Genomic DNA, 25,524 nt, shown 5'->3' with positions numbered 1-25,524 from the left:
TGGCAGGGAGCCCACGCCCCTCTGCCTGCCACACTGGGGCATGCCCTGTGGGGCCAGGCCCTGGGGCAGCCTGGACTGGGCCCCAACTATGCAGAGTGGAGCAGTGACCAGCACCCCAGCACCCTTGTCGCCGAGCGGTGAGCTCATGGGTGCTGCCCGGCCCCGCAGAAGTGATTCTTGGTAGGAAACGGTTTTCAGGAAGAGGGGGCAGCTGATGCCCTTGGCTGGTTGGCTCCCACCTTGGCCAGCCCCTCTAGACCACTCCCTACCTTGGCATTGGGCTGTGTCTCTGTCCAGTGGACCCAGGGAGGATCTGCGCCAGCCCACCCTGGCAGCTGCTGGGCCCAGGGCTCAGGCCATGTGCCGGGTGGTCTCCTCTGTCCCCAGCACCCCTCCCGGACAGCGCCCCAGCACCAGTTAGGAGAACCGCTGTCAAGTGGCCACCCGCAGCCCGGCCACAGGCAGCTGCAGTCCTCAGCAGGGGGCCGGTGCACACACCCTCACACCCGCACACACGTGGGCCCACGCCCGCCCTGCGCAGCCACCTACCTGCCCGGCCTAAGCCAATGCAGCCTCGCTCTCCAAATGCCACGGGGACCCTAGAAGCCACTCCTTCCCAGCAACACCCCCGGGGGGGTGGGGTAGCGGGCGGGCGGGGGGCGGGGGGAGGGAGAGTTCAAAGCCAGCCGGGCCGGCCTCCAGGCAGCTGGGAGGGACGAGACTCCCCTTCTGTCCCCACACCTCCGGGGGACAGCGGCAGCCTGGTCACCATATCTGCAGCTCCCGGCAGGCACGCCCGGCCCCCGCCGCGGCCTCCGTATCCGTAGGGGGTGACGGCAGACCCACCGCGAGCCCCATCTTCCTCCGAGCCCAAGGTAGGGAGGGGAGGGCTGGAAGGGGCGGGACTCAGGTGCAGCTCCAAGTTTTCGGGCTTCCGAAATAATCCAATGGCGAAGGGCAGGCAGGGAGCTCGGGCGGGCGGGTGACTCAGTGGCGGTGGGCCGGCTCCGCCACCTGGATGGCTGCTCGCGGCTCCGGCGCGTCCGGAAGGGAGCGGGGCCCGCCCGCCTGCCCGCCTGCCCGCCCGCCTTGCCGCCGAGCGCGGCGCTGGCGCGGGGAGCGCGGCGCGGGCGCCGGCCCCGGCCCGCAGGCGGCTCGGCCGCTCCGCCCCGCTGGGGCCGCAGGGCCCGGCCGCCCCGGCCGCGCGCCCCTCCCCCGCCGCGCCCCGGCGCCCTCGGCGACTGCTCCGCGAACCCCGCAGGCAGCGACCTGCTGGTTTGGGGCGCGAGCTGCTCCCACGTTGCTTGGCAATTTTGATATCGTCGAGGGTTGCCATGGGGAGGAGGGTGATGTCATTGACACACACAAAAAAACCCCACTGAATTTACAAATCAGCTGGGGCTGGAGCTATTTATAAAAACACGTTTTTCCTCTGCCTTCCTTTCCTGAGGGGGAGGGGGAGGAAGGGCTGCGTGGCGGCTGCGGGCGAGCCTCGCCCCCGTCGGCCCCACCCTCGAGCCAGAACCGGTCCTCCGGGGCTCAGCCCCCGGAGGTGGGGGCCGAGTCTCCGAGCTGCGGAATGCAGACCTGGGGCGGACGGGGGTGGGGAGGGGGCGCTGGCCGCAGCTGGGCTGAGCTCCCCTGGCTGGGGTCCGGGCTGGTCCTGCTGTGCCCGCTGCCTGGGTCGGCAGGGAAAAGAGGCAGGGCACAGAGCCGGCCGCCACCAACAGCTTCCTTTCCCGCACCACCCCCCTTTCATCCCCAGTCAGGAGCAGGGGCGTTTGCCGGGCTCCCCAGGTCCCATGGCGCTCTCCCTCCCTGACCTTCGCCGGCTCCTTTTCTTCTCCCAGCGTCCAGTTGTGGGTGTCCATGCTGCTGCTCATCTCCGCCCACGATCGCCCACCATTTTCCTTGAAGGCTCTCTCCCCGTGGCTGTCAGCATCAGCCTGGCACATGCTGGCCCCAGAACCCATGGTGTGGCTGCCCCAGGCACTGGCCAGCTCCCCCTGCCACTGCTGCTGAGCGGTGGGAAGCGGGGACTTCTCCTGGCTTGCCATCCTCCCAGCCTCTCACGCTGAGGTGGCTCTAGGTTACACATATTTTAAAAACCTTTTCTGAGGTTTTTCTTCTACAGAAGCAGTTGTTTAGGTAAATGCCCAGGTTCTGCTTCCTGTCTTGAGCCCACATCCCAGTGCCACCATTATGTTATTTAACCAATTGAACCTCAATTTTCTCATCCATAAAATGGAGATGACTTCACCTGCCTCATGAGCTTATGGGAATTACACGAATAAAGCTCCTGGCAAAGCAACTACTCATCTTGTGAGCTTCGTGAACTTTATTTTCTCCTCTGCCCGGTGTGACTGTGTTGCTCATCCTCATCCACTCACCAGTGAGCGGCGGCTTCATCTCCCAGACCCGTGACCTCACCTCCTGTGCGAAGGTTTCAAGCTAAACATACACCTTGGGATGGACCTGCACAGGGCCGGGCACCGTGACATTCAACATGATACTTCAGTTAGTGGCCAACTCTGTAATCTTTGTTTTGGTATCACAACATAATGTTGTGAATTAACTCATTTATAAGTAACCCACTTCTGCTCCACCTCACTAATGATCCAAGGAATGCAAACTAAGACAGAAGATGTAGACCAGCCCCTTATCAGCTGGGGGAAAATGAGGCGGGAGAATGAGCTGATGCAGACTATGCAGAGAACAAGTGTACAGTCTTGATCAAAACTTCAAAATCTGCATTCACTTGGTCCCACAAAGCAGGCCCAGGAGTCCGAGGTAATTAGTTGCACGAAGGCCCAGAGATATTTGCAAGGGAGCAGCTTTTCTAACGGCCAGATATTGGAAGCCACCAAGACGTGCATCAGCAGAAGCCCCATGCAGTGCCAGGTCTGTGGCTGTGGGCAGAGGGAGGTCGCGCAGTCTGTGTGTGGGGGGGAAGGGTGCCCGGAGGGCTGCTGCGCGAGGTACTGGCACAATCCCGTGCCTGCTGAACGGGAGTCTCAGTGTCTAACGGCAAAGCCGCCACGGGTACCTGGGGAGTGGGTGTGGCGGCGGCGGTCTTCCGCTTTTGACTTTTTACTCTTTTGTTGCTTGAGTTTCGCTGAATGTGTACTGTTTGTACTTACAATAAAATAAAAAATCAGAGTGTATGCCTTTAACACTAACTGAGATACTCAAGGCTGTGACGGGTCCTTACAGCTTGTCTGCGAGCATTTGCCTGCACAAATTCCACGTTAAGGCAATGTGGAGATAAGGAAAATTCGGTCTTCCCTCCTGTCTTCCAAATGCCCAGAAACGCCGCGTCTTAGAGGCCGGGGCAAGGTGCTAAGGCAGGAGCAATGCTCTGGAACAACAGTTCCTGCAGATACAATCGCCGTTACTCTCTTGAAGAAATACAGCAGGCAGAAATGCCTGAAGAAATCATCCACAATGTCAGAAATCGGGAAAGATCACCTTCCCCCGGATTTATGCCACAGAGGCTAGCAGATAAGAGAATAGTCGGGGCCGGCACTGTGGCGTAGCAGGTAAAGCCACCAACTGCAGCGGCGGTATCCCATATGGGCGCCAGTTTGAGTTCGGCTGCTCCACTTCCTATCCAGCTCTCTGCTAAGGCCTTGGGAAAGCAGTAGAAGATGGCCCAAGTCCTTGGGCCCCTGCACCAGCATGGGAGACCTGGAAAAAGCTCCTGGCTCCTGGCTTTGGATCAGCGCAGCTCTGGCTGTTGTAGCCATTTGGGGAGTGAACCAGCAGATGGAAGACCTCTCTCTACCTCTGCCTCTCTGTAACTCTGCCTTTCAAATAAGTAAATAAATCTTTAAGAGAGAGAGAGAGGGAGAGGAAGAGAAAAGTCATTTCATGAAAGGAAGGGAGAACCAAGCCCCCTCCCTCCCCCACCTCTGTCTGTATCAGCCAGGGGCCAGGCCGGGCCAGGGGTGGGTGCAACTGACCCCACAGCCTACCCTGGCCCCCACCAGGAGTAAGGGGCTCCCACCACAGCTGCACGAGGGCCACATGCCTCCTCTCAACTTTGGCGGGGGTGCCTCTGTTCTCAGAATTGGATAGGGGATGGGGGCTGGAGGCCAAAACCCCGCCAGGGGTCGCCAGAGTGTGCTTGCCGTTTTCCAGTCTTTCTCAGTTCCCGAGCTTGACAGCCAGCGACTGTCCACCTTTGGTCCCTCCTGTCTTCACAAACTTCAGGAACTGCTGTCCTGTGCACACTGAGACCGGCTCCTCCGCTCTATCGGGCGGCGTGACTCCGGGATCGGCTGACAGTGCACGCTGGATCTAGTTTTTCTCACTGATGGAGGTATATCTAGCTCTAGGAAGGTGCCCTGCCCAGGCTTGGCTGCCCGGTAGTAGTGGGGGGCCCTCTGCCCTCTCTGTCCCCGTGGAGTCACCTCTCTGCCAGCCTGGACGCCTGAGCTCTCCATGGCAGGAAACCGAGGCTGGGCACACAGCAGATGCTCACCTAAACTTGGTTGAACGGAAGAACAGACACCTGGCGAGGTTCTGTGCCGCCGAGCTGAAAGGAACTCCCGGGTCCTGGGCCTCGGAGAGCTGCAGTCCCGGGAGAGTCAGTGACTCAGCCAAGCCGCAGAGGAAGTTCGAGGCAGTCGGCGCTGGAGCTCAGCTGTCTCTTCAGGCCCCTGTAGATCCCCGTGCTGCCCACACAGCAAGCCTGAGTGTAACATTTCTGTAATTCGGTCACAGACAGTGGCCGTGCTGTCACACAGAGGGCTCCGCCTTTGAAGCTGGGCTCCCAGGGATTTGCAGCGCCTGCATTAGCCACGCCAGTGCCTTACAATTTCTTCCTAACGCCTTTCACTTTACTCTCTTCTGTTTTTGTGAATGGACATACGTCTACTGGTCTGCTTAAAGGCGGCGCGCCTTGCCTGCACCATCCCGGCCAGGCCAGTCGGGCTCAGCTGTGTGGGCTGCAGCATCGTCCTTTGGCCCGGCTTGTTAAATTCACAGGGGCGTGTGTTCGGAAAAGCCACATTCACAACCAGCTCCTAACAGTCTCATAAACCGGTGCTTCCCAAGTTTTCCCAAAGAACAGCGTTTTTTAGGAACAGTCTTGGGTTACAGTGTGTGGGAAGAAATTCCCTTTAACTGCCACGTTCTTCTAGATCTTTAGATTCTTCTCCAGCCCTCTCTCGTGCTTCCTGTAGGGAGTGCCTTACGCAGGCCTTTCTGATGGCGCCGCGGGCCTGCCTCCACTCGTCAGCACCTCTCACCAGGCCAGCAAGGGAGGAACAGATTCCACCTGCCTCCCCCTCCCTGCCACAACCCAAGCGGTGGCACGCAGGCTCCGGAAAAGAGCTTGGATGAAGGCTCAGGTGTTGCCGTGGAGGCCTGTGCCACCCCCACTCCACTCCTTGGAGGTGCCCTGCAGTCCTGAGAGCTAGGACAGAGGCGGGGCCCCACCTTTGAGGGATTTTTGCCAGTGGCTTCCTGCTTGGCAGGTGCGTGCCTGAGGGCCAGAGCGCCCCCTGCCAAGATGTTGGCAGCAGAGGGCAGAATGACTAGGTCAAGGTCCTTCTCAGGTAGGGCCCCTTTAGGGCCCCTTTGTGCACTGCCCTGGGTCCTGCTCCCCTTCCCCCCGGTGGGCATGGGCTGGGGAGGCCAGACCAGGTGTGCAGAGGGCAGCCGGTGGGGCGGAGTGCGTGCCTCCCAGCATGCTCCATGGAGGAGACTGAATGTCTGTAGGGCCTCTTCCTTCCCAAGGGCAGTGTTGTGGGAGAGCAGTGCTGCCCACAAGCAGAACGTGCTGCCCGGCCGTGCCCCTCTGGCCCCTGCCTGGGTCCCAGTGGACAGGGCTAGTGGTGAGCAGAAGGGACTGCAGTGCGGTCTGGGGAAGGCAGAGCTGTTCCCTGAGCAGCTGGCCAATGCCCTGCCTCTGGGACAGCAGGGGCCTGGTCAGGAAGACAGCCTCAGAAGACAGGGCCACGGTGGGTGCCATTTGCAAGGTAAGGGCTAGGAGGGAGGGCAGCATGGGCACTGACCCTGGCAAGGGACTCCACTGTTGGCCTCCAGACTTGCCTCGGGACAAACAGGGTTTGGCAAGGCAGTAAGCGGGGAGTGGAATTATGTTCCCCAGGATCAGGTGTGCAGAGGTGTGAAAAAGCCTGGTTTGGCATGGTGTGGCATGGTGTGGCGTGGCATGGCGTGGTGGTGGAGGCAGAGTCATCTTGTTCAGGCTCTCGCCATCTGCTATCTTGCTGGCTCCTCGGGCCACCACAAGGTGGGAGGATTATCCCCTTGGCAGGTGGGGGCCCAAGCCCAGCGTGTCTACATAACGCACAGCCCTGGTTTAGGTTGTGATGCCCACGGCTCAGGCAGGAGCTCTGACGGAACTGTGCCGAGGTGCAGGTGGTGAAAAGGGAGCCGCTCTCTCCGGCTCACCACCTGCTGCTGCTGCCTGCCTCTGTGGCTGGGCCCGAAACCTCAGGGCTGGTGGCCTCGGCTGTCCCTCTGAATCCAGCCAGACGGCCTTAGATGTGAGTGAGGCTGGTCCAAGGAGGCCTCCTGGGTGACCTGTGAGGAGCTACTCAGAAGTCAGACTCGCGAACTGCGGAGCCCCAAGCTCTGGGCTCTTCCCTGGGGTATGTGATGGACCTGGGCCACCTCAGCCCACCAGGAGCCTAGCCTTCTCCACAAGCCTCAGCTTCCTCCATGGCCCAGGGCTGCTGGTGAAGCTGGCTACACGGGGCACAGGTAGAGGGCCAGGCCTATGCAGAGGCTGCGGCTAAAAATCAATCATTTTTTGAGTACATACTGTACGTTAGCATGCTAAGCCTTTGCATACCAGAACTCATTTAATCCTCACAATAATCTGGCTAATTAGTCCATTCAACAAACACCAATGACGAATCTGCTGGGTCCAGTGCTCTGTGCTAGGAGCAAGACAAGTCCCTGTCCTCCCAGAATTTACATCTTGGTGCGACCGTTACTATCCCATTTCAGAGATAAGGGAACTGAGGCTTTCTGTGGTTATCTTACTTGCTCAGGTCATTAAGCGACAGGCCATCTGTTTCAGTGTCGAGGATGCTACTTTGGGGTCAGATCTGTCCTGTTTTCTTCCCAACATGACCTGTGTGGCAGACACTGTTGATTGCCTTTCTAGGTCCATCTCATCTCCCTTGTCAGTTGCTGTAAGAAGTCCAAATGATCTGAACCTACGCCCTTCCCCACCTGTGTGCTCAGCCAAAGGCCCTTCCCCAGCCCCAGCCCAGGGCGGATTGCGATCCTTGTAGACCGAGCTGGTTACTTCCCTTCCCTTTTCCAGGTATTGGCATAAGCCCCAGATATCTGATAATGTGGCCGACAGCCATGAGGGGAAACTGGCTGGAAGGGCTTTTGGGAAAAACTTTCTTAGGCTGCTCCAAGTTGTTGAGCCTGGAACAGTGGTCGCCAACTGGGTTCCCCAAGGGGCCCAGCCTGAGGACAGAAGGCAACGTGCTGAGGGAGGCAGAGCAGAAAGGTGGCAACGGGCGGACACCGCGGTGCAGCGGGTTAGGCTGCCACGTGGGATGCCTGCATCCTGTATGTGTCTTGTCTTTGCTTCTCATCTAGCTGCCTGTGAATACACACCCTGGGAGGCAGGTGGTGGGAGGCAGGTGGTGGCTCAAGAAGAAAGGTGGAAACAGTTCGAGCTGCTGGGCTCAGGCTGGTTGCTGAACAGACACTGGAACCCCTTCCGGTATTGTGGATGGTCTGATTCTGCAGGTGAAAACCACCTCCTTAATATAAGCCAGCTCCAGTCCCTGCCAGACCATGGTGGCTTCCAGGCCACCGCACCCCCGCCCTGCCTTCCTCTGAGTTCCCACACACCTATCACCTGCTCCACCTCATGGCATCTGGCTTCCGGCTTCCCTGAAGATGTTTTTGACAGACTTACTTCCCATTTTCTCTTGGCTCTCCAGCGGTTATATCCTGTTTCTCTAAGCAAATTACAAGCTTGCTGAAGGGAGTGGGCATGCCTTGCGTTTCTTTATATCTTTGTCATCAGCCTGGAGCCCCTAGTGGAGCTTAATACATGTTTGCCGGCTCATCTTCTTTTGCCACCTTCCCAGATGTTATTGGCTGCCCTGGAGGGGATCAATGAACGTGTTTCAACAAAGAGAAAGAGGAGTCAACCGGTGGCAGCTGGGGGCCGGAGTGAGTGCAGACACCAGGGCTCTCGGCAGTGGCTCAGATCCAGAAGTGGTTCACACCAGCTCCTACAGCCTCCCACGTGGCTCGCTCGGGCTGAAAGCTTGCTTGCTCTAAGCTGGGGAACTCTGACATCCATCATCCAGCTCATGTTAATTCTCACAACAACCCTTTCGGGGAGGAGCCATGGCTTTCGCTTATGGATGGGAAAACAAGGGCATCTGAATTGAGTTCTCAGGGCTTCCTGCATTTCCCCATGCCTTTTCCCTACTGAGCCTTTTAGTCACTGGCTCAGGAGAGGGCTGTAGCAAAGCACCAGATAGAAATAGCTCCGCAAGCCAAAGCTCTAGCAGGAACAGTCTCAGGGAGGGCTAAATGCCTTGGCCTTAAATGGGGTCAGTGAGCTCTGCTCCCTAAGCCGCAAAGCCTTTCTCCTGGCGGGGGGTGAGGGGAGTCTGCCAGTGGCTGGTGGGCAGCGAGGCCATGCCGGTGCGTCAGAGCAAGCAGGACCCAGGCAGCCTTCGGAGGCCTCCTGCGCTTCCATTGTGGCCCGGCAGCACAGCTGTGAGCCCCCAGGGGACCCTGCACTGGGACTGAAAGCAGGGGGTCACAGTGACCTTTCTGCTACCTTGGTATTTGCCTAATTCAAGTCTTTGTTTTGCTTTTTGTTTCTTAGGTTGAGAGGCAGAGAGAGGCAAAGACAGAGATAGACAAGAGATCTTCCATCAGCAACAACCAGGGCTATGACCAGCAACAGACAGGGATGGACCAGGCTGGAGCCAGGAGCTAGGAATTCTATCCTGGGTCCTCTACACAGTGGCAGGGACCCTAGTATTTGAGCCATCACCTGCTGCCTCCCAGGGTGCACATCAGCAAGAAGTTAGAATTGAAGGCAGAGCTGGGACTCGAACCCAGGCACTCCGATGGGATGCAGGTGTCAGGCGTCCCAAGCGGTGCTTTCACTGCTAATACCAAATGCCTGCTCTAAGATCATGTTTTTAATGTACAAATGTTTCTGCTGCGAGTAAAACTATTACTTCCAATAGAAATAACTAATTTCCTCCTTTCCCTTACATTACAGACCATTACATCTGTTTTTCAAGTGTTTTAGGTTGTTTTTTTTTTTAAGATTTATTTATTTGGCTCTAATGGCCAGGGCTGGGCCAGACTTAAGAAAGGAGCCAGAAGCCTCCTCTGGGTCTTCCACATGGGTGCAGGGGCCCAAGCACTTGAGCCATCCTCTGCTGCTTTCCCAGATGTATTAGCAGGGAGCTGGACCAGAAGAAAGCACCCGGGCCTTGAACCAGTGTCCATATAGGATGCCAGTGCTGCAGGCAGCAGCCTAACCCATTACGCCACAGTGCTGGCTCCCCAGACCCTCACACTTTTATCATAATATGGGTTTAGCTATACTTAGTATCATGAAGACAGTGGACTCTAATCAACCAGCTGGGATCAAAATCCACCTGAGAGGTTTCCAGAGAATCTCAGCCCATTAAACAATAGAATCATCTACAAGTATCCATGCTAAAAGCAGGACCTCAGGTTGTCCTCATTTTATAGCTGGTGATTCTGATTCAGAGAAGTGAAATAACTTACTCAATGTCACACAGCAAGGACTCAAGCCCAGGCCATCTGGCTTTGAAGACAGCATTTCCAACCACCATGCCAGCATTTGGGCTGGCACCATACACAGGGAGCCACCCGAACATCAGAAGGTTCTTAGCAGGCCTCGGCCTTATAAAGTGGACCCCTCAGCAAGGGAAGCACCACATCCAAGACAGAGAGCTTGCCCCGAGGAGCTCCCCTGAGCCGGCAAGGAAATGCATACACTACACACACTAGCTCAAGGCAACAACAATGCGGCACAGGAGCGATGGGACTGCCCTAGTGGTCCGCACCGCGGAACTGCAACCACCAGCCCACAGGCCAGGATCCTGGATGTGCTTGCCTCGGCTTTCTTACCTCTGTGGTGTGGGGTACGCTTGATATGGCAGGTCCCCCCAGCACTGCTACCATTTTTGTCTACTCTGCCTCACTCATCCTCTGCCAGCCTGACTCCCTCCGCTGGCCGGGACTCTGACTCACTGCTGCCCTGGGCTAGCAGTCCCCTGAATGAGCCAACCTCACTCGAACTTCACAACTGTCACCTTTTCCAACTTTGTTATCACTTAATTCTAGCATCAAAACATTTCCTTCTGAATTTTGTTTGAAATGCAAGAGCTAACAAATAAATATACATCCACCTAGCTTTCTGCCTATAGATCTTAATTGCTACTTGTTTTTATGAAAATGACATCCTCACTCTGCTGATTTCAAGACTGAAGTAATTAAATACAATGCATCACATGACCAGGCCAGTGAAATTAAATTACTTTCAAAATACAGCATTAGCTGATCCATGTAACCATTCAAGTACACATTTTGATGAAAAATATCTGTGAAAAGAACTTTTAACTTTTTAAAATTTGTATTATTTATTTGAAAGACAGAGAGAGAGAGAGAGAGGAGAGGGGGGAGATAGAGAGAGAGAGAGAGAGAGAGATCTTCCATTCACTGGTTCACTCCCCAAATGACCTCAATGGCCAGAGCTGAGCTGTTCTGAAGCCAGCAGCCAAGAGCTTCTCTGCCTCGGGTGCAGGGCCCAAACACTTGGGCCACCTTCCACTGCTTTCCCGGGCCACAGCAGAGAGCTGGATCAGAAGTGGAGTAGCCAGGACTCGAAATGGTGCCCATATGGATACAGGCTGGGGCTTTAACCTGCTGCGCCACAGCGCTGGCCCCCAGAACATTTAATTTTCAAAGGAGGATGCAGGACAGTGAAAGTTTCTAACACAACGAAGTTTTTTAGCTGACAAGGCTCTTTTCCAGTATGTTAGTTCACTACTGATTTTTTTGAAACTATGTGCTAATTTCAGGGAGTTTATAAAATTAATAGGTACAGTCTCTTGCTTAAAAAATAGCAGTTTAATTGGGCAGCCACTGTTCCCCACAGAGCGGCCAATATGAACTTAGGCGATGACACTGCTCAGCGGCCAAAGTCTCCCCGTGCCCCTCAGGAGCGATTACTGGAAGCAGCATGCTCCCAAGAGAAGTAAAGACCACGCCGATAGAAACTTAGCCTGCGTTCATCATCATGTTTCCTTCTGAATCACACAGCAGTGTGTGCAAACTCAAGCTTTTATATGAAAGCCACAAAATGTATTTTACTTTGAAAAAAGCTTGGATTATATGTAATTCAGTACCTTGCTGATAGATTTAGGAAAGTCTAATAGTAGGAAGACAGTAATTTTAGAAAGCATATCTCAGAACGTTACAAAACATTTAAACATGAATGATTTTGCAATGTGTTAAAAATAGACATTTAGATATATTATCTTATTTTACTCTCTTATAAGCTCCAAATCAATCTTATTTTTATATTTGGATGATAAGTCTTTCCAAATTTCCCAGTTTTTAAAAAGACTAAAATTTTTTTTTTTGGATAACAGAAGGAAAAGATTTCAATAACAAAGCCAATCATATCTTAGCCTAGACTAAATAAATTTTTTGAAAAAAATGTTTTGGTGGGTTGTTCATGTATTTATCTATTTTTTTTAAGATTTATTTATTTGGGGGGCAGCCCTGTGGTGCAGCAGGTTAACACCCTGGCCTGAAGTGCTGGCATCCTTTATGGGCGCCAGTTTGAGACTCAGCTGCTCCACTTCCTATCCAGCTTTCTATTATGGCCCAGGAAAGCAATAGAAGATGCCCCAAGTCCTTGGACCCCTGCACCCGTGTGGGAGACCCAGAAGAAGCTCCTGGCTCCTGACTTCGGATCTGCACAGCTCTGGCCATTGCGGCCATCTGGGGAGTGAACCAGTGGATGGAAGACCTCTCACTGTCTCTGCCTCTCCTCTCTCTGTGTAACTCTGTCTTACAAAAAAATAAATAAAAATCTCAAAAAAATTTATTTATTTGAAAGGCAGAGTTACAGAGAGGGAGGGAAGGATGGAGGGAGTGAGGGAGGAAGAGAGACAGAGAGTGAGTGAGCGAGCACGCACAAGCCTGGGATTCCGTTTGGGTCTACCACACGGTGGCAGGGGCCCCAAGTACTTGAGCCATCTGCTGCTGCTTTCTCATGTACAATAGCAGGGAGCTGGAAATAGAGTTCAAGATCTAACCCACTGTTTCAACATGAGCTATTACAATTCACCTTTCCTAGATTGACTTAAAATGCCATCTTTGTCTTATTCAACATTTGTAGCCTGTTATGCCTTTGTTGGAACCAAGGATCCCACTGAGGCTGAAGTTTTCTATATTAAAAAGTTTGTTTGAAATGCACCAGAAAAGCACTTCTTTGCTGTCTTTACTTAAAGACCTTGGCCTCCAGACATCAACAAGAGTTATTTCAGAGAACTTTCCGCTACTCCCCTGAAAGATTTTATGTTTATTATTTTAAATCTACCTTGGGATAGCAGTTCTGCCAACAGTCTCAAGGCCCACTCCTTCAGAGTCAGGGTTCTGACTGGGTGGAAGGTTTCTTGCTCTCTCAGGAGGATGTGACTTCTCACATGGTGGACAGACACACGTGGTCTCTTTCCAAATACGAGTGCGAATTCTGGCTTTTCGGCTGTGTGCATCCCTTCCCACCCTTGCCCACCTGAGCGACACAAGAACTATGAATTGGCTGAAAGCTCTGCCAAACACAAAGGCCTCCTTCTCCAAGACCAACAAGCATGACACAGAAGGGAAATGGGAAGGATCCCACTGTGTGCTGTTATGCTCAGGGCCAGCCCAAGCCCAAGGCCTCACAGGCACTAAGCGGCTAGGCACCATTTTCTCCCCTCTTCAAAGAAGGGCTGGGGTTGGAGGACGTGGCGAACCGAGGGAGAGGAGTAGAAATAGTCGCAGCTTTTCTAATACAGTAGCCCCTCAGATCCTCCCGCCTTTCCTCCTCTCCCTTGCAGGGACAAAGCTTTGTCCTTATAGTGGCCTCGCTGGCCTGGCTGCCTAAGAATTCCCTGGATGATAGCAAAGACCGTGTAAAGGCAGAGTGTAAACGTGTGGTCCGGTTCCAGAGGAATGGCTTCCAGGGCCAAGTCAACGGCGGCGAAATGTGCAGAGGGACTGATGACAGGGGAGACGCACATCGATCCCTCCAGCAGCTGCGTGAGGGGCTGACGTGAGAATGTCTGAAGAGCTGTATTTTGGGTAAGAGCAAATATTTCTCAGTTGATTACCTTTCAGACCCAAGTCATGTTTCAGCGCTTCAACAACATACACCACACTTAAATATTTTTAGTTGAAAAATGCTTGGGATTTTCTGCTCTCCAGCAATCTTACAGCAGTAACACTGAGAGCCAGAGGGAAACAAACAAAAAACTGGGGCCCCAGGAAACGGGAATAATAGATAACTTTCATATTTACATATGAAATGGATGATTAAGTACTTACATGGACATTTTCTACCCACTCTCTTCCCCTTTCCAAGACCAGGTGTAATTCAATGCTGCCCTTTGGGTGTCTGATACTTTCTCAAGACCTATGCTCTCCAGGGGCTGGCGCTGTGGCACAGCAGGTTAAAACCCTGGCCTGAAGCGTTGGCATCCCATATGGGCTCCTCTTCCGATCCAGCTCTCTGCTATGACCTGGGAAGCAGTAGAAGATGGCCCAAGTCACTGGGCCCCTGCACCCACCTGGGAGACCAGGAAGAAGCTCCTGGCTTCGGACCTACACAGCTCGGGCCATTGCGGCCATCTAGGGAGTGAACCAGTGGATGGAAGACCTCTCTCTCTGTTTCTACCTCTCTCTGTAACTCTGTCTTTCAAATAAATAAAATAAATCTTTAAAAAAAAAAAAGACCTATGCTCTCCCAAGTCATCCCATGCTTCAAAGCTATCTTTTTATTCTGAATTCCTGCTTCTTCAGATCTTCCAAACAAATCACTTTTTAATTCCTTTGCTGGGCCGGTGCTGTGGCGCAGCAGGTTATTGTCCTGGCCTGAGGCGCCGGCATCCCGTATGGGCACTGGTTCTAGTCCCAGCTGCTCCACTTCTGATCCAGCCCTCTGCTATGGCATGGGAAAGCAGTGGAAGATTTCCCAAGTCCTTGGGCCCCTGCACCCACATGGGAGACCCAAAGAAGCTCCTGGCTTCAGATTGGTGCAGCTCCAGCCATTGCGGCCAATTGGGGAGGGAACCATTGGATGGAAGACCTCTCTCTCTCTCTCTCTCTCTCTCTGCCTCTCCTCTGTGTAACTCTGACTTTCAAATAAATAAATAAATCTTTTAAAAAAAATTCCTTTGCTGGCCTTGCCCTCTCCAGTTTGTTCTGCATATGACGACAGAATGGTAATTATTCCATTTCTGAAAGGTTGCTAAACCACGTTCAAACATGTTCTTTCCTTTTTTTTTTATTTTTATTTTTTAATTTTTTTTGACAGGCAGAGTGGACAGTGAGAGAGAGACAGAGAGAGAAAGGTCTTCCTTTACCGTTGGTTCACCCTCCAATGGCCGCCGCTGCAGCCGGCGCACCATGCTGATCCGATGGCAGGAGCCAGGATCCAGGTGCTTTTCCTGGTCTCCCATGGGGTGCAGGGCCCAAGCACCTGGGCCATCCTCCACTGCACTCCCTGGCCATAGCAGAGAGCTGGCCTGGAAGAGGGCAACCGGGACAGAATCCGGCTCCCCAACCGGGACTAGAACCCGGTGTGCCGGCGCCGCAAGGTGGAGGATTAGCCTATTGAGCCACGGCGCCGGCCTCATGTTCTTTCCTTCTAACACCACATTCCCATCAAGCGGCCAGTGGTGGAGCACTCTGAGATTACATAAAAGGGCCAAGGGGCTCGCAGAATCAAAGTGAAAACACCAGAGCAGCTGGCTTCCGCACAGCTCTGCCACTTGACATGTAAGGAACTTTGGGCTTGTGTGTATCATTCCGCCTACTTTTCAACCTAGACCACTATGGAAGGGCAGGAACCCCCAGGGGAAGGCGTGGATATCCTTTCTCACCACAACCCCATCTTGATGGTCCCAAATCGAAGATGTATACATTTCCACGGTAACATAGCTCCTCTCTGTGAAATTAAGCCATTTATTATCTTAGTTTGCAAAAAGTAGATGAAATGTTAGCAGCACAAGTTGAACATATACTTTCATTATTTACAAAACACATGGGGATCATGAGTCATGTCACCAATGACAAAAGGGAAGAGTGGACACAAACGGGCTAAATGGTAACAAGGTACCCGTTTGTATGGGGTCCATTTATAATAAAACAGTTCTTTGCTAAAATCAGAAAAAGGTGCAAGTAGGTACACTGCTGTGTAAAAACACCCCAGTTGCTTCTACCCGAAGGTGGAAAAGCATTGGTAGTGTACATAGAGTGTCCTAAATTAGACTAGACAGCGTATATGGATCCACAACACAAGCCCTGGTGCTAGGCAGGAAGCTGTGTGAGACTCGATGGCCTGTCTTGCTGAAGCAGCAAAGCCCCAGGACTAATTAACTTCCCTACCTTCCACAGGGCTTTGTTCAGGTGACTTTGGAAGGTGCTGTCAAAAACCTCAGCCATTTCTGATGCAAGTTCCCTCAGAACAGACACCGTGGACTCATCACGGGTATTCAGAATCCGCACAAAGAATTTATTCCACAATTCACCATTCTCAAGCCTAAAAATACAACAAACCATTTCCATCAAGATCAGGCATATGACAATTGGAATTCTGTTTGTGTTTAATCTTATGGCACATAGACGATTTAAGAGAATCCTAGGGTCAGAGAGAATTCAAACAGTCCTTTGAAAGCTCAGGGAGAAAACAACAAAAAGGACTACCAGAGTGGGAGAAGCCGCATTTCGGTGCACCGAAAGAGAAACAAACTCCGATCAGAATCAGTTCCCTCTGTGTCCTAAGACGTAGCATGTTTCTTTAGCAAGAAGAAGAGAGGTGAGCTGGTCTCCTCTCCAACTTGCCCAGCGTGGAGGCCACTGAAAAACTACAGCGGCCCACCCCCACCCCAGGAATTCCTCGTCTTCACCACTCTCTGAGAATCCTGAGCTTGACTGAGTAAACCCACTTACATCTTTGATGTCTGTGCCTCTGCTTACTACGAGCTTCTTTCTATCAAAGAAGATTCTAGTATTGCACAGGGCAGGGCTGTTGGGAACTCCAGCTTACCCCACGAGTTTCTGACTGTGGTCCACAAACACCTGGATCACAGCCATCAGAGGGGCCTGACTCGAGCCTCTACATCTTACACTGTGTTTAAAACCTATTTTTAAAATACACTTAAGAGACAAGTAAGAATGGCCAAGTTCTGAACTAAATAAAGAGAGAAGCACAATCCAATGCTTTGGAGGATAAAACAGGGAAGGAACATCAAATCTTCAACACTGAATCCTTTTTTTTAATCAAAGGAATCATAAATTGGTAAGTTTATGGGAGAAAGTTATTAGCCAAGAGAAGCTGAACTGGAACATGTAATACTGAGCAGGTTTATGAGCAGGCGTGAGGGAGTTCTGAGACCAAGCAGCTCTTATTAGGAGGTCATTTACTTCCGCAAGGGATTCAGCGCTCTGGTTTGAGTTGACATGCTCGTTAAATAGGTAATATCCTCAAATTAGCATGTAAGTTAGAAAGTTCTCTCTCTTCCAACAATGCTTATTCACTTGTGATAACAACACCTGTTGAAAAGGGGCTTGAGGCTAGCACCAGTTGTAGGAAATGATTCTCATTAAGTGCTTCTGCTGACACTCCACACTTAGGAGCTTCCACACGGTCAGTGTAGTATGTGTCAGTGTAGTATGTGTGGCAGCCTGGGGTCAGAGCAGCCCGAAGACTGCATTAGGTGTTTCCCGATACTCTTAGGAAACTGGGCTGAATTCTGGAAATCACTGCCTTGGGATTAAGAAAAGGCAAGCTCCTAAAGCAGAGGAAGCACCCAAAACCTATCTGGACGGGCAAAGACCCTGAAGCCGCCAATACTTACTCCGAAACGTTTTGGCTAAGTTTCCAGAGGGACCCATCCCAGAAGACCTGTAGGTGCTCCTTGAACAACAGTAAATGTGCTAAATCTGCTATACCCAACAGGTCCACCTGAAATCACAAAAAGCACCATCAGCTAAGTGACTCTGCTTATTTATGCAGGAGTTGAAAGGTGTTACAGGGCTTCACTAACTTTATTTTGTGGCATATATTTGAGCAGACTCACACTAGGGGAGAAGCTCCCCAAGGAAGTGATCAGTATAGCCAACTCCAGGAATTACCCTTCGGAACAAAAGATGACCAAGTATCTGGACTATCGAATGTGTGTACCTCCTGAATTTGCACGGAACCAGCTGCACTCTACATGTGGTCCACACGAGCAGTTCAGGTTCGTCCTGCACACAGTCAGCAAACGCCTCATGTCTAACACTGAGTCAAGAGATTTTTGCATAAAATGCCACCATACAGAAAAACATATCCTAATCATCTTTTCCCACACATTTCATTTAATCCTCACAACAACCCTGATAGACAAAGAGCAGATAATGTTATCCCGTTACGGAGATCACAGAAAATGTCTTAAGAAAGACCACGTGGATGGGGACTGGTAGAAATGGCCCTGTCACTTAGGTGGCTGAGCAAGTTGTGTGTTTGGATGTGTATGTATATATTCTTCAGCGTTGTGACAGGAAAATAGTACATTTTGCTTGACAGGGTGATACAGTATTCAAAAACTAGGTCATCTATTCTTGGAGAGTCAATAGCAGCAAACACTAGCATTCATAGCTTATCTAGATAAAGAAGAGAAGCAGCAATCCTCTCCATATTTGCTCAGGCTTGCTTGACACTTACCTGGTAGGGAGAAGAACAGTTAGCCAGGATCTTTTGTCCTTCTAGGATCTGGACAGTCCGAAAGCCGCTGAAGGCAAAAACATCTAGCTGCACCTTAAGGTCAACACTGTAGGAAAAGTCCACTATCTTCAAAGCTTGACTGTTCTTATTGCAATCATAGGGATCGTGGATTCTGAGTGCAGATTAAAGAGAAAGAGAGAATAAAAACAGGCCATGAAGGAAGCTGCATAGCTAGTCTTTAGGGGAGAAAAAAAAAAAAAAAAAAGACTGCAGGTATGTCTTAGCTATGCCAACTGCTCCCTCCAGTGGTGAGTTATGAATTTGCACCCGTAAGAGCAGTGGTGGTGTGGCCACCACAGCACACACAGATTCTCATCTTCTATAGGGTGAGCCTGGAAGTAGAGTGCAGGTTTCTGAACCGGAATCTCCACAATGACACGTACAATAGCAAGGATTCATATACACTAACAAGATTTATGATGGGGAAAACGGAGTTTTACAGGTGCCATAGCCTATTACAAATGGGTGTTCCAAGTATCATTCAAAGTCTTCCTTCTAGAGTTTAATGAAAAATATGATACATAGGCTGTTTTGGCTAAAGTGCTACTTATACCATAAAACTTCCTGTTTTTATTAATCTGGGGTCATATTGTATCTTATGTGTAATTTCAATTCTTATTTCCTGAAATACTTTCCAACACTAATTCCTATCAACTAATTATATTGTCCTTGGGTTCACTCAGTCCTTGCAAGACATTTTTTTTTTACCAAGGAAACAAAGAAACCATTTATCTGAGAGAGAAGAATGGATTATTTCATGTCTCTTTCTCAATTAGTTCCTACAAATTCCTGGTATCAGTGTAGGTACTATATTCCTAAATATAGACTATCCTCAATCATATACCTCCCAGGCACAGAATGAACTATTTTACTATAAAATCTACAACTTTTTTAGTCGCCATAAAACGACGTATTTTAAAAATACTTTTTAAATTTGAGAGAGGTCGGAAAAACTTTCTTACATTAATAAAAGGAAGCATGAGCTTCCTAATCAGCTCCTATTAACTCACTGTGTCCAGGGGCAAGACTTTCTACATTCTGGGATCTTATTTTCCTTATAACAACGAAAATAACAAAAAAGAGTAGAAACTGAAATAAGTGATTTCAAAGGTTCTTTCTGGCTATTAATTCCTTGTGAATTTATATGAAATTTCCCTTCATATTTGAGAAGCAGTGACAAAGGTAAACATCCCTTTACTACTGAATCCTTTCCTGGAGTCCCTGGTGGCTGAGAGAAGGCCTATCTGAATAGGCAGGCCACAGATGCCCAACTTTAAAAAGGCTTAGGAAATACCTCTGCTTCCAATTCCCATAGCCCTGAGAATTCTAGCATCGGCCTCTGAGCTTTTGTGCTTAACGTGGGGGATTTGTCAGTGGTCACAAAGGCTGGAGGAATGTTCCTTGCCCTTAGTTAGGTGGGTAGATGGAGTTTTGAGGCAGCAGGGATATAAAACATCCTGTGAAGCTTGGAACAAGCCTGCACCAAAAATGGTCTCATCCTAAATGGCCTGGATGAGAAATGCTGTTACACTGTGTCTGGGGAAGCCTTTCTGACTGCCCCGAAGGAGAGAAGGTGGGATTTTGCTTCTTTTGGTTACCCTTGCTGAAATACATCAAGGGTGCTTTTCGTTTCCGTGCCCTATGATTTAGGGCAAGGGTGAGGACACTTATTTTCTGCAAAGAGCCATTTGGATATTTATAGCATCATTCGTGGGCCATACAAAATTATCAACTTAAAATTTAGCCTGTTCTAGATTTACTGAATTTCAAGTCCTGCCTGAGGTTGCCTGGCCTGGGCCAGACCAAATCAAATGACTCTGTAGGCCTTACAGGGCCCGTCGTCCAGATGTTCCCCACCCCGATTTAGAGTCTAGTTCAGTCTCTTCTTAAAGATTAGGAAGCCAAAAGAAACGTAAAGGACTCCAGCTATCAGTGTGCACAAACAGCCTTAGGAAGAAAGTTAGAGAGAGACAAGCGGCCAACAAAGCATCTCGAAGCCAGACTGCTCTCCTAAGATACCATGAAGCCAATGATCACTGAAAGGGTAGGCTGCTTCTCTGATCCTTTTCCCAAAACTGAAATCGTGGGCTATCTTTACTTCGTTCATGCCTCAATGTTTTCTGTATTTTTTGGGCCTTAGTATTTGCACTTCATTCCATACTTCCTGCTCTGTGCTCCCCTTGAACCTGATGGGCACATTGGATTTAATTGAAATACTAAGCCCCCTTTTGTGGCATAACTTGTATTTGCACTCTGGTTTTACCAACCTCTTTTGGCTACCACCTCAGTGTGGGCTAAAACTTTGGCCTAAGAAACCGAGCAGTGCTTCCATTTTGCTAACATCCTTGCGTGAATGGTACTGGTCCCACCTGCAGAATGAGCAAATCCCCTACTTCATGTGCCTCAAAATACTCACGTTTTAGATTGCTTTTTGAATGAATCATCACAATATAGACTGGTCAATTTTTTTTTCTGAATCCATATATTTCCTTAACGTGTGGTTTTCTTTGAATGCCTTTAACTATTTCCAATGTTTATTTATTTTTGACATTACATTTTAAATATAAGAGCAAACCTTCTCAACATAATGTGCTTACTGACATGGCATTTATCAGAAGACATTAAAAACGGCAGGATGTCTCGAGAGAAAGCTGACAGAACTGCAGCAGAACGAAAAGGACCAACCTATTTCTGAGAACCAGACTCCTCGGACTCAAGTCGCCGTGGACTATTTCCGCTTTGTGCAGCTTCTCCACTATTGCCAAAAGGTTATACATAATCAGCACTGTTATTTCATGGGTAATAAATTCACTGTGTTGGAGAAGATCCTGGAAAAGAGGGACAGAAAATTCAATTTCCAAAGTGGGGTCAGCTGTCGTTATCTCAGTACCTCAAGAACTGCTGCTTCCCTCTCTACTAGAATGTAGCCTGGGCTTCCAGCCTAGTTTTAACACCACTGTGCACTCTCTTAAGACTACTTGTAAGGATTTAATGAGACAATGAATGAAAAACACCAAGGATGACCCTGGCGCATATCAGATACCCTATAAATGCTTAAAATACCTTCATCCCAGCCATGTTTGGGAACTCATATTACTATGAAAATCTGCAGTAAAACTTTCTTAATTATTGTTTGTTTGAAAGAGTGTCAGAGAGAGAGAGAGAGATCAACCTTCCATCCACTGGTTCACTCCCCAGATGGCTACACAACCCATGAGACAGGAACCCCATCTTGATCTCTCATATGGGTGTCAGGGGTCCGAGCACTTGGATCATCATCCACTGCCTTCTCAGGAGCATTAGCAGAAAAGCCGGATGAGAAGGAAAGCAGCTGGGACTCGAATCAATGCTCTGATAGCTGAGGCTGGCGTCAAAAATGATGGTTCACCCTCTGTGCCACATTGCTGGCCCCCAAATCTTTCTTAAGAACATAACAAAGAATAAAATGACCTATTGTGTCTGGGTTTAAAACAAAACCCAGTGGGGATAACATAGAAAAAGCGAGTGGCCATGAGCTGATCATTACCATAGTTGGAGGACTAGCTTCTGGGATTTCATTGTAAACTTCTGTCTACTCTTGTTTATGTTTGAAAAGTGTCAAAAAGTTAAGAGATCCTTCATCAAAATAAGTTGGGAGAAGACAATGATCAATGCTTTTATCTTGTAACTTAGAACTTCTATTTTTAGAAGACTGATGGGAATTTTGTACTGAATTCCTTTGCTAAATGGAGCCTGAATCCTTCTACCCAAGCCCTTTAAATTACATGTGTTTAGTATGATTGCAAACCTGCAGGGTGGAGCAGTTTATATATTGGTACCAAACAATATAGCCATCTTGGTATTGGTAACAGCTGCACAAATGATCACACTCCTCATTTAAACGTTCCTTTAACTTGAGGTTGATGTACAAGTCCCATGGGACAGGTTGAGCCGATACCTATAAGACATTACATTTTAAAAATAAGAGCAATTAGACCCACGGTTATGGTTACTGTTAGGGTCTAAAAAAAGCCCACCGCCCGAGGAACGACTTCAAGAGACTTTTTCTCTCATGCAACCAGCAAAGGGTTAAATTTATTGATCCAACATGTTGGGGCCCTCTGACAAGGACAGAGGAGCAGTGAGGAACTACAGCGTAGGGTTTATAAAGGCAAAAACCGCAAAATCAGGAGGAGGGAGAGAATACACGGTTGCTAAGCGGTTGCTAAAATCTTACAATCAGCAATTATGATTTTAAGACATAGACAAATCACATCTTCATTATTAGCCCAGGTAACCCAGGTGCAACCTTTCTACTTTTAAGCTTGAGCAATCATGCTAGGGGGTTTTTGTGCGTTGCCAAGGGTGATGTAGTGCACTGCTATTGTCCGACTATTTGAGATCATAGTTTCAGACCAGAGTCTCACGGGGCGGGTGGGGGGGGGGGTGTTGCTTTCCCAGAATGCAGTCTCAAGTGCTCCAAAATGGAGTCCCTACTGTCAAGGTGCTACTCTACTCTGTCTTATTTTCACAGCTGCACCAGGAAAGTTCAAACCTGTAAGCTTAAGCTTAACTTTCTACACCCGCACATATACAATTTTTAACTCTTCAGTTACCAGATTGAAAACACATTTCTCCAGCCCCTCTGATAACCCATCAGAACAGTGAAAGGATATTTTAAAAGGCATAAATCTACAATAAAGGACATAATAACAACAAAATTCTGGAAGCTGGAAAGAAAGTAAGAGGTAACCATCTACTTAGAAGACACCAGGAAAGCTGGATTCTAGCAGCAGAAAACACTGAAGGGCAACCACATTTATATGCCAAGATCAGCTCCGGCCAGTGACTGGTGCTGCCGAGTACCTATGCAAGCAGGGCTGAGAACAGAGCTTGAACAGGAGGGGTTGGACCCGGTTTTAGAGGAAGGGAGACCCCAGACTTCCCTTCCTGTCCTGGAGCTCAACCCAGCAACTACCTTGCCCCATTCCTGCTGACCCAGCTCATTTCCTAGAGAGGATGATAGAGAAAGGCTCCGGAGCACAGGACACCAGGCACCACTGAAGCTGGGGATACGGCCAATGGGACAAAGTTCATGTCTCAGATGCTAAGAGGCACCTCCCAGCCCTCCCATTCTCCAGCCTCATTTCCTCACTCAGCTCTCAGAAAGCAAGCAGCCAGGCTTGGCTGCTCCAGGCAGGAAATTGGAAGTCCTCTTGGAGGGATCTGATCAGCTCAAGACAAAAATCATAAAGATCAGCGGTTTTCCAATAAACGTCCAGGCTCCATCATCCTACAGAGGTCGGCAGCCAGCAAGGGCCCCCCAGGCGCGCAGGCTCAGAGCTCTCCCTTAGCTTCCAGTGGCCCATATGTAAATACGCAGAGAGGCAGCCTCAATGTGAAAGTCAGAGGTCAAGACAGACAAAAACAAGCAAAAGTAAACAGATGATGTAGAGAGAAAAAACCCTCATAGCATCATTAATCTCTCAGAGAGATCACAAATGGTCTACCTCTGAAAGGAAGGGAATGCCACAAAGAAAATTCTGAGAAAAAGAGCTCTTGCAAATCAAATACAGATGAAAGAAATAAAAAGCCCAGTAAAAATACTGAAAATAAAGTTGATAAAATACAGTCAACCCTCTGCATCTGCAAGTTGAACCAAACCTCAGATTGAAAATATTTGAGGAAAAAAACTATGCCTGTGCTTAAAATGCACACTTTCCTTGTCATTGTTTCCTAACCAATACGGTGTAACTACTTGCAAAGCAAACACATTGAATTTGGTATGAGAAGGAATGTGGAGATGGTTTAAAGTATATCAGAGGTTGTGCATGGGTTATATACAAATACTGTGCCATATTATCTGAGAGATTTCAGCATTTGCAGACTTTGGAGGGTGGAGTGGGGATAGATTTGCACAACCAATCCTGCCTGGATACCTAGAGATGATTGCAAGTCAGATGCAAAAAGTCAGAGAGATAGAAACTAGGAGGCCAAAAGTAAGATTGTCAGAGGCACTATGTGGGAGACCCCTATCCCAGTAGAGGGCGTTACAGACAGAAAAAACAGAAGACCGAAGCGATCGAAGAAAATTTCTTAGAATTACAAGAGTTTCCAGATCAAAATGGCCTGGGTGACAACAGATGTTACCAAAATAGGTAACTGATATTTCAGAATGCTGAGGACAAACATAAGATCCTCCAAGGATCCAAATAGTTTCATACAAAGCTTCAAGACTCAGAATGGAAAACATCCCATGGGGCCAGTGCTGTGGCGTAGCAGGCTAAGCCTCTGCCTGCAGCACCGGCATTCCATATGGGCATGTTTGAGTCCTGGCTGATTCTCTTCCGATTCTGCTCTCTGCTTATGTGCTGGGAAAGCAGTGGAAGATGGCCCAAATGCTTGAACCCCTGCACCCACGTGGGAGACCTGGAAGAAGCTCCTGGCACCTGGCTTCAGATCGGCCCAACTCCGGCCATTGCAGCCATCTGGGGAGTGAACCAGTGGATGGATGACCTCTCTCTCTGTCTCTCCTTCTCTCTATCTGTAACTATACTTCTCAAATAAATAAAGAAAATCTTTAAAAAAAAAAAAAAACCTCTGTCTCTACTTCTGTCTGTAACTATACTCTCATATAAATAAAATCTTTGAAAAGACCTCTATCTCTCCCTGTCTGTAACTCTACCTCTCAAGCAAATAAATAAAAATCTTAAAAAAAATTCCAAAAGCAATATGGAAAGCCAAAAGATAATGGAATTCTTCAAAATTCTGAGAAAAAAAAGTTCAGAAATTTTTTAAAGATTTATTTATATATTTGAGAGGTAGAGTTACAGACAAAGAGAGGGAAAGACAGAGAGAGCGGTCTTCCATCTGCTGGCTCATTCCGCAAATGGCTGCAATGGCCGGAACTAGGTGGATCTGAAGCCAGGAGCTTCTTGCAGGTCTCCCACGTGGGTGCAGGGACCCAAGCATTTGAGCCACCTTCCACTGTTTTCCCAGGCCATCAGCAGGGAGCTGGATCAGAAGTGGAGCAGTCAAGACTCAAACCAGCATCCACATGGGATGCCGGCGCTACAGGCAGAGGCTTAACTGATTATGCCACAGTGCCAGCCCCCAGAATTCTTTTTTTTTATTATTATTAGACAGGCAGAGTTAGACAGTGAGAGAGACAGACAGAGAGAAAGGTCTTCCCTCCGTGGGTTCACTCCCCAAATGGCCTCCATGGCCGGCGCTGCACTGATCTCAAGCCAGGAGCCAGGTGTTTTTCCTGGTCTCCCATGTGGGTGCAGAAGCCCAAGCACCTGTGCCATCCTCTACTGCCTTCCCGGGCCACAGCAGAGAGCTGGACTGGAAGAGGAGCAACCGGGACTAGAACCTGGTGCCCATATGGGATGCCAGCGCCGCAAGCAGAGAATTAACCAAGTGAGCCACGGTGCCAGCCCCAGAATTCTTTGAGACAAATTATCATTAAGTAAAGATGCCGCGGCTCACTTGGCTAA

The 25,524-nt window shown here is 49.6% G+C and overlaps 2 protein-coding genes across 7 annotated transcripts in view; both read right to left on the bottom strand.

The window, feature by feature from the left end:
- The window catches only part of PAK6 (p21 (RAC1) activated kinase 6), a 32,960-nt gene extending 31,650 nt beyond the window's left edge, over positions 1–1,310 (bottom strand). For 2 of the 6 annotated variants that reach the window (XM_070053987.2, XM_070053984.2), the window contains exon 1: positions 550–1,310. The gene's annotated coding sequence lies outside the window, so the exon portion shown is untranslated. Of the gene's footprint in view, positions 1–269; positions 479–549 lie in introns of those variants that run through there. The other 4 variants (XM_051822548.3, XM_051822544.3, XM_089310051.1 and 1 more) reach the window with 2 other exon arrangements.
- A 13,980-nt stretch (positions 1,311–15,290) lies between these two features.
- LOC138844667 (mitotic checkpoint serine/threonine-protein kinase BUB1 beta-like) lies at positions 15,291–21,982 on the bottom strand. The gene is made up of 5 exons (XM_089310060.1): positions 21,834–21,982; positions 20,732–20,874; positions 17,987–18,158; positions 17,139–17,245; positions 15,291–15,820 (listed from the first exon to the last, which is right to left on the bottom strand). Exons 2-5 carry the CDS (start codon positions 20,821–20,823, stop codon positions 15,589–15,591), a joined length of 603 nt encoding a protein of 200 aa, XP_089166186.1. The 5' UTR covers positions 20,824–20,874; positions 21,834–21,982; the 3' UTR covers positions 15,291–15,588.
- Between the last annotated feature and the right edge of the window lie 3,542 nt (positions 21,983–25,524).

Source organism: Oryctolagus cuniculus, chromosome 12 (genome assembly GCF_051225735.1).
Source record: "Oryctolagus cuniculus isolate XC-2025 breed Fujian yellow rabbit chromosome 12, ASM5122573v1, whole genome shotgun sequence".
NCBI lineage: Eukaryota > Metazoa > Chordata > Mammalia > Lagomorpha > Leporidae > Oryctolagus > Oryctolagus cuniculus.
The sequence above is the reverse complement of the archived record's forward strand: the minus strand, read 5'-3'. Positions and strand labels throughout refer to the sequence as shown.

Bases quoted from the DNA above. Each gene is read 5' to 3' on its own strand.
- LOC138844667 (XM_089310060.1), bottom strand. From the start codon at position 20,823: ATGTATAACCTTTTGGCAATAGTGGAGAAGCTGCACAAAGCGGAAATA. The intron at 18,159-20,731 runs GTTGGTCCTTTT...ATCTGCACTCAG, and splicing joins AGTCTGGTTCTCAGAAATAG to AATCCACGATCCCTATGATT. The intron at 15,821-17,138 runs GTAAGTATTGGC...TTGTATTTTTAG, and splicing joins CTTAGCCAAAACGTTTCGGA to GCTTGAGAATGGTGAATTGT.